Here is a 13,915-nt window from a genome sequence, read left to right on the forward strand (position 1 = left end):
ATTTTTATTTGTGTATTACAGGAAATAAGTATAAAAGACACATTAATCTACAGAATAAATCAGGATTTAGACACTTTAATCTATGATTTTGAAACTGCTTTTATGTAACCAAAAGATAAACATATGCGTTAAACATACAAACATACATAGAGATGCATAGATAAAGATAAACATACAAAGTCAAAAGGACAGTAAAAAGGACGCGCTTTTTTATTTTGCCACCCCCTTCCTACAGCCTAGTACCGCCTCTGATTTTGGTATTTGCTTTTTTCTATTCAGCTCCCGAGGTGCTTCTTCAAAAGCAGTACGGGAAACCAGTAGACTGTTGGGCCATTGGAGTAATTACATATATACTGTAAGTTTTTTGGCATCACCATAGCCTTCGTTCGTCTGTGAATAGTTTGAAGACCTGACTACTTTCACCTTCTTTATGCTTTTGAGCAGTCCGTTACGATAACCTAAAAAAAATTCTTGCCGTACAAAATCACACATTAGCAGCAAAAGGATTGATTTGAAAGACTTGCTGACTCCAATCTTTTTGGATCAGAACGCAAAAACATTGTTTTGTGAAACATGCTTCTTTGCTTTACTGATGATTGCAAAATTTTTATTCACTTTTTATGTCTGAAACAAGAAGAATCTCGCTACATAAGTACCACTTTTGTATATTATTACCAAAATAACATTAATTCCATCGCGGGGGCCCCTTAGTTATGATAAACAACACCCTAATCTCAGGAAAAACATTTTGGGCTTTTGGTGCATCAGCCCTTGTCTTGCCTGAGCAATGACGCAATTTTATGGTCGGTGTTTGATTCCAGGGAAAAAACTGCCTCAGTTTTTTACCCCGATAATCAGACTGATACACCTGTCACACAATCGAATGACTGTGTGAGAAGAAGTGAGACAGGAGAAGGCAGAAGGAAGTATATGACGGGATATAAGCAGGAGGAGAAGTGAGTACAAGGGGACAGGGATGGGAGGGTAAAACGCGTACAAACAACGCGTGAGTCTTGCTGCAAAATATGACATGACCCTAGCTGCATCACTGTACTTAAAGAAATATGCCAGGAAAAGACCACCTAGAAAATACCACAAGGTGATTAGCAAATAGCTAAGGTAACATGATATCCACAGCCTACTAAGGATATACGTGTGGGACCACCCGATTCTAGAAAAGGGGAATCTGCGCACTTTCCCCGCGGGTATTAACTCGAATTAAACGATTAATTCCCATTTAATTCCATCGCGGGGGCCCCTTAGTTATGATAAACAACACCCTAATCTCAGGAAAAACATTTTGGGCTTTTGGTGCATCAGCCCTTGTCTTGCCTGAGCAATGACGCAATTTTATGGTCGGTGTTTGATTCCAGGGAAAAACTGCCTCAGTTTTTTACCCCGCCACAAGAAACATGATAATGTTTACACCCATCAAACACTGACTTAGAAAACCTGTAACTGGGGGAGACTCTTGCCCTAACCTTACTAAGGGAGGAAGTTATTGGTGAAGAGAAGCGGGGAGAGAAAGCAAGAGAAAAGTTTTTTTTTTTTTTTTCTTTTTTTATGTTTGCCAACAACAGCAAACGCTTTTTTTTTTTCTTTGTATGTTTGCCCACGACAGCAAACGCTTTTCGTTGTATGTTTGCCAACAACAGCAAACGCTTTTTTTTTTTTCTTCTTTGTATGTTTGCCCACGACAGCAAACGCTTTTCGTTGTATGTTTGCCAACAACAGCAAACGCTTTTTTTTTTTTTTTTTCTTTGTATGTTTGCCCACGACAGCAAACGCTTTTCGTTGTATGTTTGCCAACAACAGCAAACGCTTTTTTTTTTTTTTATATGTTTGCCCACGACAGCAAACGCTTTTCGTTGTATGTTTGCCAACAACAGCAAACTTTCTTTTTTTTTTTTTTTTTTTTCATATGTTTGCCCACGACAGCAAACGCTTTTCGTTGTATGTTTGCCAACAACAGCAAACGCGTTTTTTTTTTTTTTTTTTTTTTTTATATGTTTGCCAACAACAGCAAACCCTTTTCTTCTGCATATTTGTCAACAATAGCAAACGCTTTTTTTTTTTTTTTGCATGTTTGCCAACAACAGCAAACGCTTGTTTTTGCGTGTTTGCCAACAACAAGAAACCCTTTTCTCCTGCATGTTTGCCAACAACAGCAAACCCTTTTCTCCTGCATGTTTGCAAACAACAGCAAACGCTTTTTATTTTTCATGTTTGCCAACGACAGCAAACGTTTTGTTTTTTATTTTGCATCTATGCCAACAACTGCAAACGCTTTATATTTTTTTTTTTTTTTTTTTTTTTTTTTTTTTTTTTTTTATTTTTATTTTCAACAGCAAACCCTTTTCTTCCGCATGTTTGCCAACAACAGCACAACGCTTTTCTTTGCCTGTTTGCCAACGACAGCAAGCGTTCTGTTTTATTTTTCATGCTTGCCAACGACAGCAAACGTTTTGTTTTTATTTTACATGTTTGCCATCAACTGCAAACACTTAATATTTGTTTGTTTGTTTGAACCTATAAATTTGCATTCTGCCATCAACAGCAAATGTTTTCTTTTATTTACATGCTTCCCAACAACTGAAAACGCTTAATGGTTTTTCTTTTCTTTTATATATATATTCGCATGTTTGCCAAACAACAGCAAACGTTTTGTTTTGTTTTGCATGCTTGCCAACAACTGTAAACATTTGGTTTGTTTGTTTTTTGTTCACCTTGCCTGTTTGCCACCAAGAGTAAAGGCATAACTAGACGTGTTATGGCGACAACAGCAGACGCTTTTTTATGTATGTATACGTATGTATAGCCCTGGAAAACTATCTCCATATTTTATTTGAATATATAAACCATAACAAGAAAACATTTCGTATTTACTATGTGAATTTCCATAAACGCAGCACACTATCTCCATATTTCATGTGAATTTATGAACCATGGCAAGGAAGATTTTGCATTTGCCATTTGAGTTTGCATAAACACAGCAAACTGCCACTATATTTACCATTGCAGTTTGCATGACAGAACAATTGACATATTTGCATTTATTAAGAAACATCACCACAGTAAGCTATCTAGGTATTTACCGATTTATATTGCAAACATTGGTTCTGCAGATTCAGCTTATATGTTTTAGATTCTGCAAATTTGTTGCAAAGCCACAGTAAACTATTCTACATTTACCAAGCAAAGTGTGCCTAATGTTAGTAAATTCATTGTAAAATGTAAAATAGATTTGCATAACTACAGCAAATCAATTCTATATATATATATATATATATTGAGCAAGTTTAGTATTAACAATATAGCACGTTTTACATTGAACCAAGAAGTTCGCTCACGACAAAAAGGCTTGCCTAAAGTAGCAAAATACAGCTTGCTCAAACCAATCAAATTTGCACCAGAACAAAAGGGGGCACACAATGCATTCATAAATAACAACAAACATTTGATGCATTTGCCGATCATGATTGATGAAAACAGAGAGCAAAGTTGCCAGCGCATTTTTTCTAAATTGTTTAGCTCTGCTGCTATACAAATTACACCAAAATACCTGTATTACAATCAGTTTTTTTTTTTTTTTTTTTTTTTTTTTTTTGGTTGAAAATATAGCGTGTAGTTAGTTGGAAGTTTGTTGCCATGGTGACTAGTGACACTTATAATAATGTAATAAGATATGAACAATTTTTTTTGCGGTACAGAATTTGAAAATGGCTTTGAAAAAAGCAAACATTTTACAACATACTTAAAGCTTTTTCGTCTGACACTCCTCAGAGCATAAAACGTCAGAATAGGTTCCGAAAAACATGTTTGAAAAATATATACCCAGTTGTGGATCGAAATAGGCCAATCAGAAAAACGCAAGCACAAGACCGGTATAGTTGACCAATCAGTGCCGCGAGCCTAAAGAAAAATTACCAATGGAGTCCAAGAGAGAAAACGAACTCCTTTTGTCTACACAATGGCGGCTTTTTCGTTTTTATGTAGATTGACTCCAAAACTGCTAGATGGAAGGACGACCGGGCTCTGCCAATTATCCGAAACATGTCGTCGTTATAGAGTTTTGCACAATCTGGGTTGTCTAAAAGATGTTGACCAATGGCAGAATCACTTGTTTTAACAGTTTTTAAAGATATCTTCAAAATGCAACAAAAGCTACTATTTCAGCATACGGAAAGTATACGGATTAAAAAGCAAAGTGCAGAGAAATGTCCACGTGCCTCAGATCCACTCTAAGTGTTCCTGCACATTCTTGCAAAAATCCCTAACAAATCTTTTTAATTATTGTAACCAAAAAGGACGTTCACCGAAACCGAAACCGAAGGGCATGGCCGCAGGAATTTTCTGAACGGGGTCCTGTTTTGTCAATAACCACTGGGCACAAGCCGGCTCAAGACGGCCCTGCTTTTTGGTATCATCTTGCTGTAGGCAATATTTCCATTTTGTTAGGAAGAGTAATCAAAGGAATAGACCAATTTGGGTTATCTAAAAACAGTAAACTGGCAATCAAGATGTTCCAAGGGGCATTGCCGAGACCTCAGTGTTAAAAATGTTATGTAACTCGAGCGAAGTTTTGGTGCCAGACTGAGGTGAACACTACCGTGAGGGCCCACTAAACCACAGCCAAGCAAGCAATGTGATATTACCAAAACAATGAAAACAATCCTTAGTCAATTTATTGATTCATTTGATTATTGATTTTTGTTGAAACAAGATCAAACTGATATTCGAACTTTACAGGTGTGTTTGCGAAACCAAAGTATGAAGGTTAGAACACTGGGAGCAATATTGGGATCGCTAAACGCTTACTATGACCATACTGGCAGGTTTGTTAAACCACAGTATGACTGCTTTGAACGGAGGGCGGCAGTGTGATGCAGCCAAAGCAAGGGCCTGCTGAATTGTTTGCAATGCCGATGGGTGTCATTTAATTGGATCTTGATACTTTTAAAAGCCTAAAACAACTGATCCTAGATGGACCATGTAACGTGTCCAGAAAATTTTGCTGGCATGACTATATAATTTTAGGCTAGTGTTAATTTCCTCCACGTAAATATAAAATAACGGGGCAGTTTGCCACACACCCCTTACGCCAACAATGACACAACAAAGATACTATTCGCTATTGAGGGGATTTTAGAGACGGCGTTTGTTGAATCCCAGATGAATGGAACCAAGGACGCCTGCGCCAGGAGAGCAGCTAGAGCAGTTGCCCCTGACCTCGCGAAATTGAGCATTTTTCTTTGTTTGACTATTGTACGGGCCATTGTTTTGCCCTTTTTTCTCTACGCTTTGCCCCCGTTGCCATCTCTGAGTACAGGCATCCTTGCCTTGAACAAGAACATGACAGGGTAAATTAGTTGAAAGGATAAGAACAAATAACAACAAGCAGGTATTCGTGGTGGATGCGTTTGATTGGGCGGCCTGGCATGTGGCTTTACCGAGAGGCAGCACTGTGGTCTTTGAATACTGCCCCCTTATTTTGTTGTATTTATGGTGGAGATATGAAGCTCCAGGGTTGGTATGATGAAAAGCGGCAGGAAATAGTGGAACGAAAATAAAAAACAAATAACCTACAAACCATGCTACAGCCAATGTAGAAAAAAAATGCTGGTACAACCTTTTCTCTGGAGCACGTGATAGAATCGAGATGCAGGGTAACTGAAACTGTAATAGCAGTAGACAGCAGCCACTGAGCGCTTGACCTGAACTGCTATAACTTTCGATAACTCTGCCAAGGCCTAGCAACCAGTACCTGCAACTTTCCAGCCATGCTATGACAACAGTAAGCAACGGTCGAAATCATGACCATGATCAGCGTCCGGCCATTTGACGGTAGGACTATGTCCTTTATTAGCGGGTTCAAAATAAGTTACACTTTCGCAGAATAGTTCACTTCTCTACAGAGAAAACGCGTACAAACAACGCGTGAGTCTTGCTGCAAAATATGACATGACCCTAGCTGCATCACTGTACTTAAAGAAATATGCCAGGAAAAGACCACCTAGAAAATACCACAAGGTGATTAGCAAATAGCTAAGGTAACATGATATCCACAGCCTACTAAGGATATACGTGTGGGACCACCCGATTCTAGAAAAGGGGAATCTGCGCACTTTCCCCGCGGGTATTAACTCGAATTAAACGATTAATTCCCATTTGAAGCATAAATTGTTTTTCCCATCCTGACCTATACATTCTTTGCAATAAGCCATGATCTCCGCTTTTAGAATATGTAGCCCCACGTAAATCTATATTTACTCTTATATTTACTCAGTTAGATATACTTAAAACTATAATAATTTTGATGTACCACATAGATATAATTAGATATACCACATTATTCTTATATTTACTCAGTAAGATACTAATATGTTTTAGAACATCAACGCGTGACAACTGGAATCGACCAAAAGTGCTTAGTGTTTAGTATTATTGTCATACCATTACCAGTAAATTTAACCCAAAAACATAACTAGAAAGTTTTGTATTAACTTCACTGTTGGTATCTTTGAGGTGACGAACGAATGCTCTTTATAAAAAAATTGTGTCTTTATAGGTTGTGTGGATACCCGCCATTCTATGACGATGATGATTCACAACTTTATCAGCAGATTATTCGAGCTGAATATGAGTTTGATTCACCTTATTGGTACGTTTATCTTATACTTAAAACCGTCCATGTTCATGTCCATTCTTTTTCCAAATCCACCTCATACAATCAACATCAACTAACGCAATAAATTTACAAAATAAAGCTTTTACAATGAAGAAATTTCGAACATAGTACATCGATTCTCAAAACAGACTTCATTCAGTATCTCATGCCGAATTAGGTACATTAATTTTAGTACAGTGGTGGCGCCAGAGGGGGGGCAGGGGGGGCTACAGCCCCCCCGTCGGAGGAGGCTAGCCCCTCCGTCGGAAGACAATTCATACTTTCCAAAGATAGGCCCTACTTGAATTGGCAACGTTTGATGAGTTGTAAAGATTTAGAGTAGTTTTAAGCTTATCTAGAGGCAGCTTTCAAAAAAAATTTCCAGGGACGCCGGAGAAGGGGGGCGCGGGGGGGCAAGCGCCCCTCCTGCCCTTTGCTAGGAGGGGCAAGGGAGGGGGCAAACGTGCCCTTAGTAATATGTCAAAAAACGTAGTAAAAAACACGATTACACCATTTTGATAGCATTTTTAGCCAATCTAATGGGTGTAGCCACCAAAATTTTCCCGGGGGAGTACCCCCGGACCCCCCGAATTTTCGGCTCGCAACGCTCGCCTTCGGTCTCCAGTACCCTTACAATTCCTTGTCGCCCCCTAGCCCTATCGTTCTCTAAAAAAATTAGCCCCTCCGTCGGAAGTGCTAGCCCCTTTGTCGGAGGAAACCTAGCGCCACCACTGTTTTAGTAGGATGCTGTTTTTTATGATAATGCTAAAACTGAAAAACCTACTGGTTTTAGGTTTGTTTTTACAATGCTTGCATTTTCAGAATACTTGCCAAAGGGTTAACTATCTCATAACTGTCCTGAAATTTGCTTTCAAGGTACTTTTCACCTCTAAAGCTCTCAAATATTAGACAAACGTAAACTAAGAGAATTTATATGAATCTGCAATGTACATCGTCGATCTCTAAGTGAAAAGATTTACAATCCCTTCTCACTGGGTATTTGCTGATGTTTCTTTCTTTTATTTTGCTTGCGTTCCTGAACTTACTTTTTTTTCACGGTTCTCAGTACTTCTGAGTTCTTTGAAACATAGCTTGATAAAGGCCTTTCTGCACCTACAACTTGAGGTCAATGATACTTAATTGAATTTTTCGCTGTATGGAGAAATTTTTCATAATCTTCCTGATTTGATGCACATTTATTTTTACCAACAGGGATGAGATATCGACTTCCGGTAAGTAAAATAGTTAAGTAATTGAGATATGGACAGCGCAATGAAATTTTGTATACATGTTGATTAAGATTTTTCTTCATAGAAACGAATTCACAAGTAACAATTGCTCTCTATTCGGTTTATGAGGAAACTGCTGCTGTTGTTGTTAGCAAGAAGCTTGATCTGTTTTGATCTTTCTTTATTGTTTCAATCTCGCTTGAACTTTGTTACAAACTTTTTGTGTCAAAGCTCTTTCGCTTGATTTCAATATTTTGCTTTTCTTCATAATGCAGTTTCAATGGCCTATCAAGTTTCTGGAATAAAACTATTGGTTAGCCTTTTGTCTTGGTCGTTGGAAGTTCTTTCTCAAAAGTGAAAACTCAAATCTTTTATCTCTGTGATATCCTTGTACTAATACGAAGAAAAATCTCAAGAGAAAGGCCATTCCCCTACAACGGATAGAGCACAGGCTCATCAAGTTCCCGCTATATGGGCGTTTTACTGTTATGAAAATATGGACTGAGAATCCTTCTGGGCAAAATGCTATTTATGGGATTTGATTGGAGCCACGTTTCGTTCTCTGGGGAGGGCTGGACGGCAACATCTTTGATTAAAAAAGTAAAAATTTCACCACCTTCCTGTGCCATCTTCAAGAGATCTTATTGTTTTCATTTCATTTAATGCCACATTGTTTTTATTCTTAGCCAAAAAGTTTGTACGAAATCTTATGAATCCTGATCAAGAAGCACGATATACATGTCAACAAGCTTTGCACGACCCATGGTAATAATCTTCTAGTTTATTCAATTATCTATACTTCCATGTGTCAGTCTTACAACATATGTTCATGTTTATATCTTATTCATAGTATATGGTTGGATCTAATACGATTTCGTGTTCTTTTAAGGGGGTTGGCCTTCAAAATAAACTGATTCTTAAGGAGTCCTCCCAAAATATCTTTAATTACAATCTGTAATAAGAAAATTAGGGATATATCAACCCTGTTGTAGAACCAAATGACATCAGAGTTGACAATTAAGAAAAAGTTATCGCCGTTCCTTCAAAGTACTTTTGAATCCATCCAGAATAGATGCCTGCTTTGAGTCGGCTGAAAGACTACTCCAGAATTTTGCACCTCTTTAAGAAAATCATCTCAGGTCATATTTCACGTTTTGCATTCAATATTTCTCTAAAAATTCGAAAATATTTAGCAGGACATGACAAAAGTATAGCTTTTTGCAAGTAACAGTTTAATCGAGTTTCTTTTTCAATCAACGTTGTGGATATATTTTGATCATAACTTGAACTGCTTTTTTTCCTGCTGTAGCATTGCAGGTAATCATCCTGACATATTCTTGCACTTAATTGAATAAAATAGCGGTTTTAAACCTACGTGTCTGGTTTTTTTAATAATCTCTATGAGAAAAATTCATTATTACTTCATCATTATTTCTTATCTTTAATATCAAATATACCAGGTTTTTCTTCTAGCATAGACGAATAGGATCAGAGTAATGTTATGAGCTATTCTTATGCATAATGATGAATATAACATTAATGAACTGTCTTTTTCTGTATGAGCTTGAAACCAAATTTTAATTTCTGGTTATTTTCATCAATGTTATTTTATTTTATCACGGCTAATCAATTATCACTTCTTAAAACGGCTGTATTTTAACTCCTTATTTAAATTGTTTATTTTTAACATTGTATTTCTTTTGTACAGGATTTCTGGTGGCCTAGCTTCAGACAAAGATATTCTTGTGTCTGTTGCTGAGCAAATGAGAAAAAACTTCGTGAAAAGAAAATGGAAAGTAAGATTATGCCTTTAAGAATGTACTTTTTCCTTCTTTATTCTCAACCAAGTTCGAAACAATGTTACTTTCTATACGAGTAGCTTCTCGTTTTAGAATTTGTTATCAGTTACTGTTAATATACTCCTTGTTTTTTATCTGTTTAACAGTGAATGGCTTAGACCATACGATAATCTTTTTATCTGAGCGAATCGAATGAAAAATTTTCTTAAATCATACTAGCCTACTTCTCATTCTACAAATTCATCTAGTTTAGAATTAGCAGGAATTCTCATCCGAATGGCTCCTAGATTCGCTTTTCAATATAGTTTTTTCAACTGAGGACTGTTGCTTATATGAGTTATCAACCAGCAGAAAATCAAATGATGTGTCTGTAGAAAAGGAGTCTATTGCCTTAAGCAAACAATGCAGGGCCCACGCCACTGACCCTAGGCTGGAAAGGCCAGCAATATAAAGAAAGTTTCCTCTTACCATCTCTTGCCCCAATTGTGGCAAAAGACTTACTGGAACCTTTTTACTTATTGGCTTTGGTTCAATGTATTTGCTATAATTAACAGATTTATCTATCTAAAATAATTTGAGCTGATTTTAATCTTTAATTTCACAAAAAAGTGGGGAGGTCATGGTCCTCCTGGCCACCCCTGACACGGGCCCTAAAATTTAATCGAGGATTGACGGGTTTAACTCATCAAGGATTGAAGAGTTAGTATACTAGAAAGAATCACTGAGAAATATCCTTTACTTTGGTAGTTGTGAGACTTTGTAGCCGAATACCATACTTCTTCTATTCTTTTATTGATTACTGATAACTACATATGTTTATTTTTAGCAAGCATTTAATGCAACGACTGCAATAAGAAGAATGAAGTCACTCACTCTCTCCTGAAGCATGGTTGAGTACATTTTTGTTTAAAAGCAGTTTTAAGAAACTTTTTTTTTAATCCTTGGGTAACAATTCACATCATACGTAGTAGATTTTTAAGTCGAAATTTATTGCTTATCATATATTAATGTCCAATTTTTTATTTCAAATAAAGCTTTATTTACTTTTAACCAATAACCTAGCTTTTGACTTGCATTTAATTCAGGTAGCCTCTAACATCGTTAATGCAACTTTTCGTTCAACACCTACTCCTCTTCTTCAATTTCTTGTTACACTTTTTGCACACTTGTAAAATGTCATGTCTCGTACACTTTTCTAAGTTATCTAAAAATGCTAGCAGCAAGAAACACTTTTCAAATCTATAGTTTCTGCTACTCTCTTGCAGTTAGGCAAACTCCTGCTGATGGTATTCCTAGGACAGTTTTTTGAGCCACTACTAGATCCAATATTTTTAATTTAAGACTCTCTTTTTAACTTGAAAACATGCTAGGCATGAAAGAGCTGTTTTGTACAGTATAGTTAGTTCATTCGCAATCAATTTTTATTAGACAACTCATGGCTATTAGACTTTAAAAACAGACGTCGTGTTCTGATATCTTAGGGAGAGAGGGCTTATAAAAATGGGTTTTCAGCTAGTAATTACATTCCTTAATAACTGTATTGACTTCTATGAGTTGTCCAAATTTATCCAATTCTACGTGCATGAATTTGGAAAAGTTTAACGATATTCTTCACGGTAGCCTTCTTTTCATGTGGTTTTTGAGTTCAAAATCCAATCCAGTCATTACAACTATTAGTTCATGAAGTAATCAACAATGATAGTTTAAAACTATGGGGGTATCTGATGCTGGAGGGGCTGGACCATAGCTATGTTATAAACAGTGGCTACAATTAATAGCGATACGAGCTTGAAGTTATCAGAAAAAATGATTTCATTGCCAAACACGCTGTTTCGTGAAAAAGTGCTTGGGTAATTGTGACTGCAGTTGTGTTATTTCTGCTGTGTCTTTGGGTGCTGGAGTACTTGATGCAAACTTATGATACGGATGGAATTGAACTGCTTTTATAACTAAGAACTTTGAAACATTCTGGTTACAGCAGACACCCTTTTATCTGTATAAGATGTAAAGGACTAGATATAAGCCTAGACATCTGTAGTTGCTGACTCCTCAACTGGTTCTAGTGCAGAAGATTCAAGTCTAAACACAAACCACCAATGGAATGTTTTTCTTTATGGGCCTAGGATTGATTTTGCCTGTCGGTTAGAATTTGTTCAGCTTAATTATGGTTTCTGGACTCCAGTACTCTAGATCCGTTAGCCTACCCTTTCTAAAGGACTCCAATGGTCTAGTCAAGTCATCGTTTCTGATGAAAGTGGACCAATCAGGGGTGTTGCCAAAGAGGGGGGTACAGGGGGATCCTGTTCGCTAATACTGAGGTGTTTCTTTCCAGAAACGCCGGAGGAGATGCAGGGGAGGGGTGGGGAAGTGGCTTGCGTTACAGACCCCAAACTAGAAGACTATTTGAAGTCTGGGGGTCAGGCTAAAGGGGAAGTAGACAAAGCACAAAGAAAAAGGGCAAAGCAATACTAAGTTGCTTTTGCAAGGGCAGGAGGGTAACGGTCTCTTTTTCCTTGCGCTGGCGTCCCTGCTTTATTTGCTTGAAACATCTGGTGTTTGTATAGTCTTTTCACTTTTAGAAAATGTAAATAGTTTATAGGTACGCTGTTGTAGTTTAGTTTTTATTTTAAAGCAAAGAATTTTAACAAATCTTATGTATCCAGTAATTTGTAGCAGTGCTTGGTGCTATTAGGTATCTTGGAATTAAAGGATTATTCAAAGTCGTGTTGAAATTTTGCAAAAGTTGATAACCGAACATAAACTTTGTTCTCTCTTTGGATCTAAACCATATTCACGCGGCTGTTACGTTCTAAAATGCTGCTATACCCCTTTGCAAAAGCAAAAACACTTACTTAATCCAAAAAACAAATGCTCATATTGAAGGGTCTATTGTGCATTTGTTGACCTGTAACCCCTTGCAACTCAAAAGGCCTGGATGTATTTGCCCATTTAATAAACGAATATATAGATGAAGGTCTTAGGAAAAAACTCACAGAATGTTGATAAAGTGCCAGCTACTTTGACAATCATCAAGGGTGGTTCTACCAAAAGGGTTTCTTTCGAGCCATCTTTTGATGGTTACGGTTATGTGGTGTGTTTTGAAGGGGGCAAGTGGTTTTTGACCTGGTATGAGCCCTATTGTTGGGTCATGGCAAAGTTTGTCATGACCCAATAATGCTTTCTGCTTCCACGTTATGCCTTAGCTGAGTCCCGTCTTTTGCCGTTTTTTGGAAATAACCGTTGATTTTACCTTATCTTATAAGGCCATATCCATTTCCCCTTCTGGATGCTAATAATGGCTAGATCTTTAACACTGGTGTAGGAAACATACGAGCTGGAAAGGCCGCAGCCCCCCTAATCAGACGAAAATAATCGGATTTCAAGCTCGATTAGGACAATTCTATCTGAATGAAGCAACAATATTCAGACAAGTTCCATACTAAGCCCCCTAAACGTTAGGCATCCGCTACACCAATGATCTTCAACAATTTACGCAAAAATTTATAACATAGATGTTTCGTATTATGAATATTTGAATAAGGTGCACTTTGCGCCAGACCTGAAATGCAAATCCTATTGCTAAAGGTCGAAGGAGAGAACAAGGTCTAAAACTTTTCCTTAGGGTTTCAATACTTGATCGTTAAAGTTAGCACTGCTTAGATTTTGTCAACATGCAATTAGCATAGCTCAACCTATTGATATGTCGCAATGTGTTACATGTATTACCTAGAAGTAGCATAGACCTTTTTCATTCAGTTTCTAGATTCATAATCGTTTTACTTTAATTACTTAACGAAAATGCTTATATACCATCCAAGATTATCGCAACTCGTTTATTTATCAAAGTTTCGTGGTATGAAGCTTTTTCGCATTCAAAACGTATTTGGTGGATAGAAGTGCCTGTTATTCTTTCTGTATTTCTTCTAGTGCAGTTTAAGTATCATTTGTACTCATATAAGGTTTATGCAATAAATGGCAGCGCCATGGAGGGAGTGATTGTCAGGAGTGTAGTGCTAGAGGGCTCAGGGGAGCTGAGCCTCCTTGTTTAAGCTGAAAATTGGCAAAATTTCTACTTTTGCTATTGTTTTTCGCAAAATTTTGTGCAAGAGTTATGTTGATAGCATTACACCACTGGTACTGGGGGATACGACCTCCACTTCTCGCTAGGAACGATCTAGCATTACTTGTATTGCGATCTGAATTGGGTAAGAAATGTTTGG

At 37.3% G+C, this 13,915-nt stretch overlaps 1 protein-coding gene across 4 annotated transcripts in view; it reads left to right on the forward strand.

Annotated features, from left to right (window-relative positions):
- LOC135692655 (calcium/calmodulin-dependent protein kinase type 1D) overlaps window positions 1-13,518 on the forward strand; it is a 35,475-nt gene extending 21,957 nt beyond the window's left edge. For all 4 annotated transcript variants that reach the window (XM_065210872.2, XM_089112656.1, XM_065210869.2 and 1 more), the window contains 6 exons: window positions 280-355; window positions 6,569-6,661; window positions 7,880-7,899; window positions 8,583-8,661; window positions 9,605-9,692; window positions 10,522-13,518. In XM_065210872.2, the coding sequence (XP_065066944.1) occupies window positions 280-355; window positions 6,569-6,661; window positions 7,880-7,899; window positions 8,583-8,661; window positions 9,605-9,692; window positions 10,522-10,578 (413 nt within the window). In that variant the 3' untranslated portion in view covers window positions 10,579-13,518. The remainder of the gene's footprint in view (window positions 1-279; window positions 356-6,568; window positions 6,662-7,879; window positions 7,900-8,582; window positions 8,662-9,604; window positions 9,693-10,521) is intronic.
- Window positions 13,519-13,915: the final 397 nt, after the last annotated feature.

Source organism: Rhopilema esculentum, chromosome 3 (assembly GCF_057945365.1).
Source record: "Rhopilema esculentum isolate cy_ngs chromosome 3, ASM5794536v1, whole genome shotgun sequence".
In the NCBI taxonomy this organism is placed as follows: Eukaryota; Metazoa; Cnidaria; class Scyphozoa; order Rhizostomeae; family Rhizostomatidae; genus Rhopilema; species Rhopilema esculentum.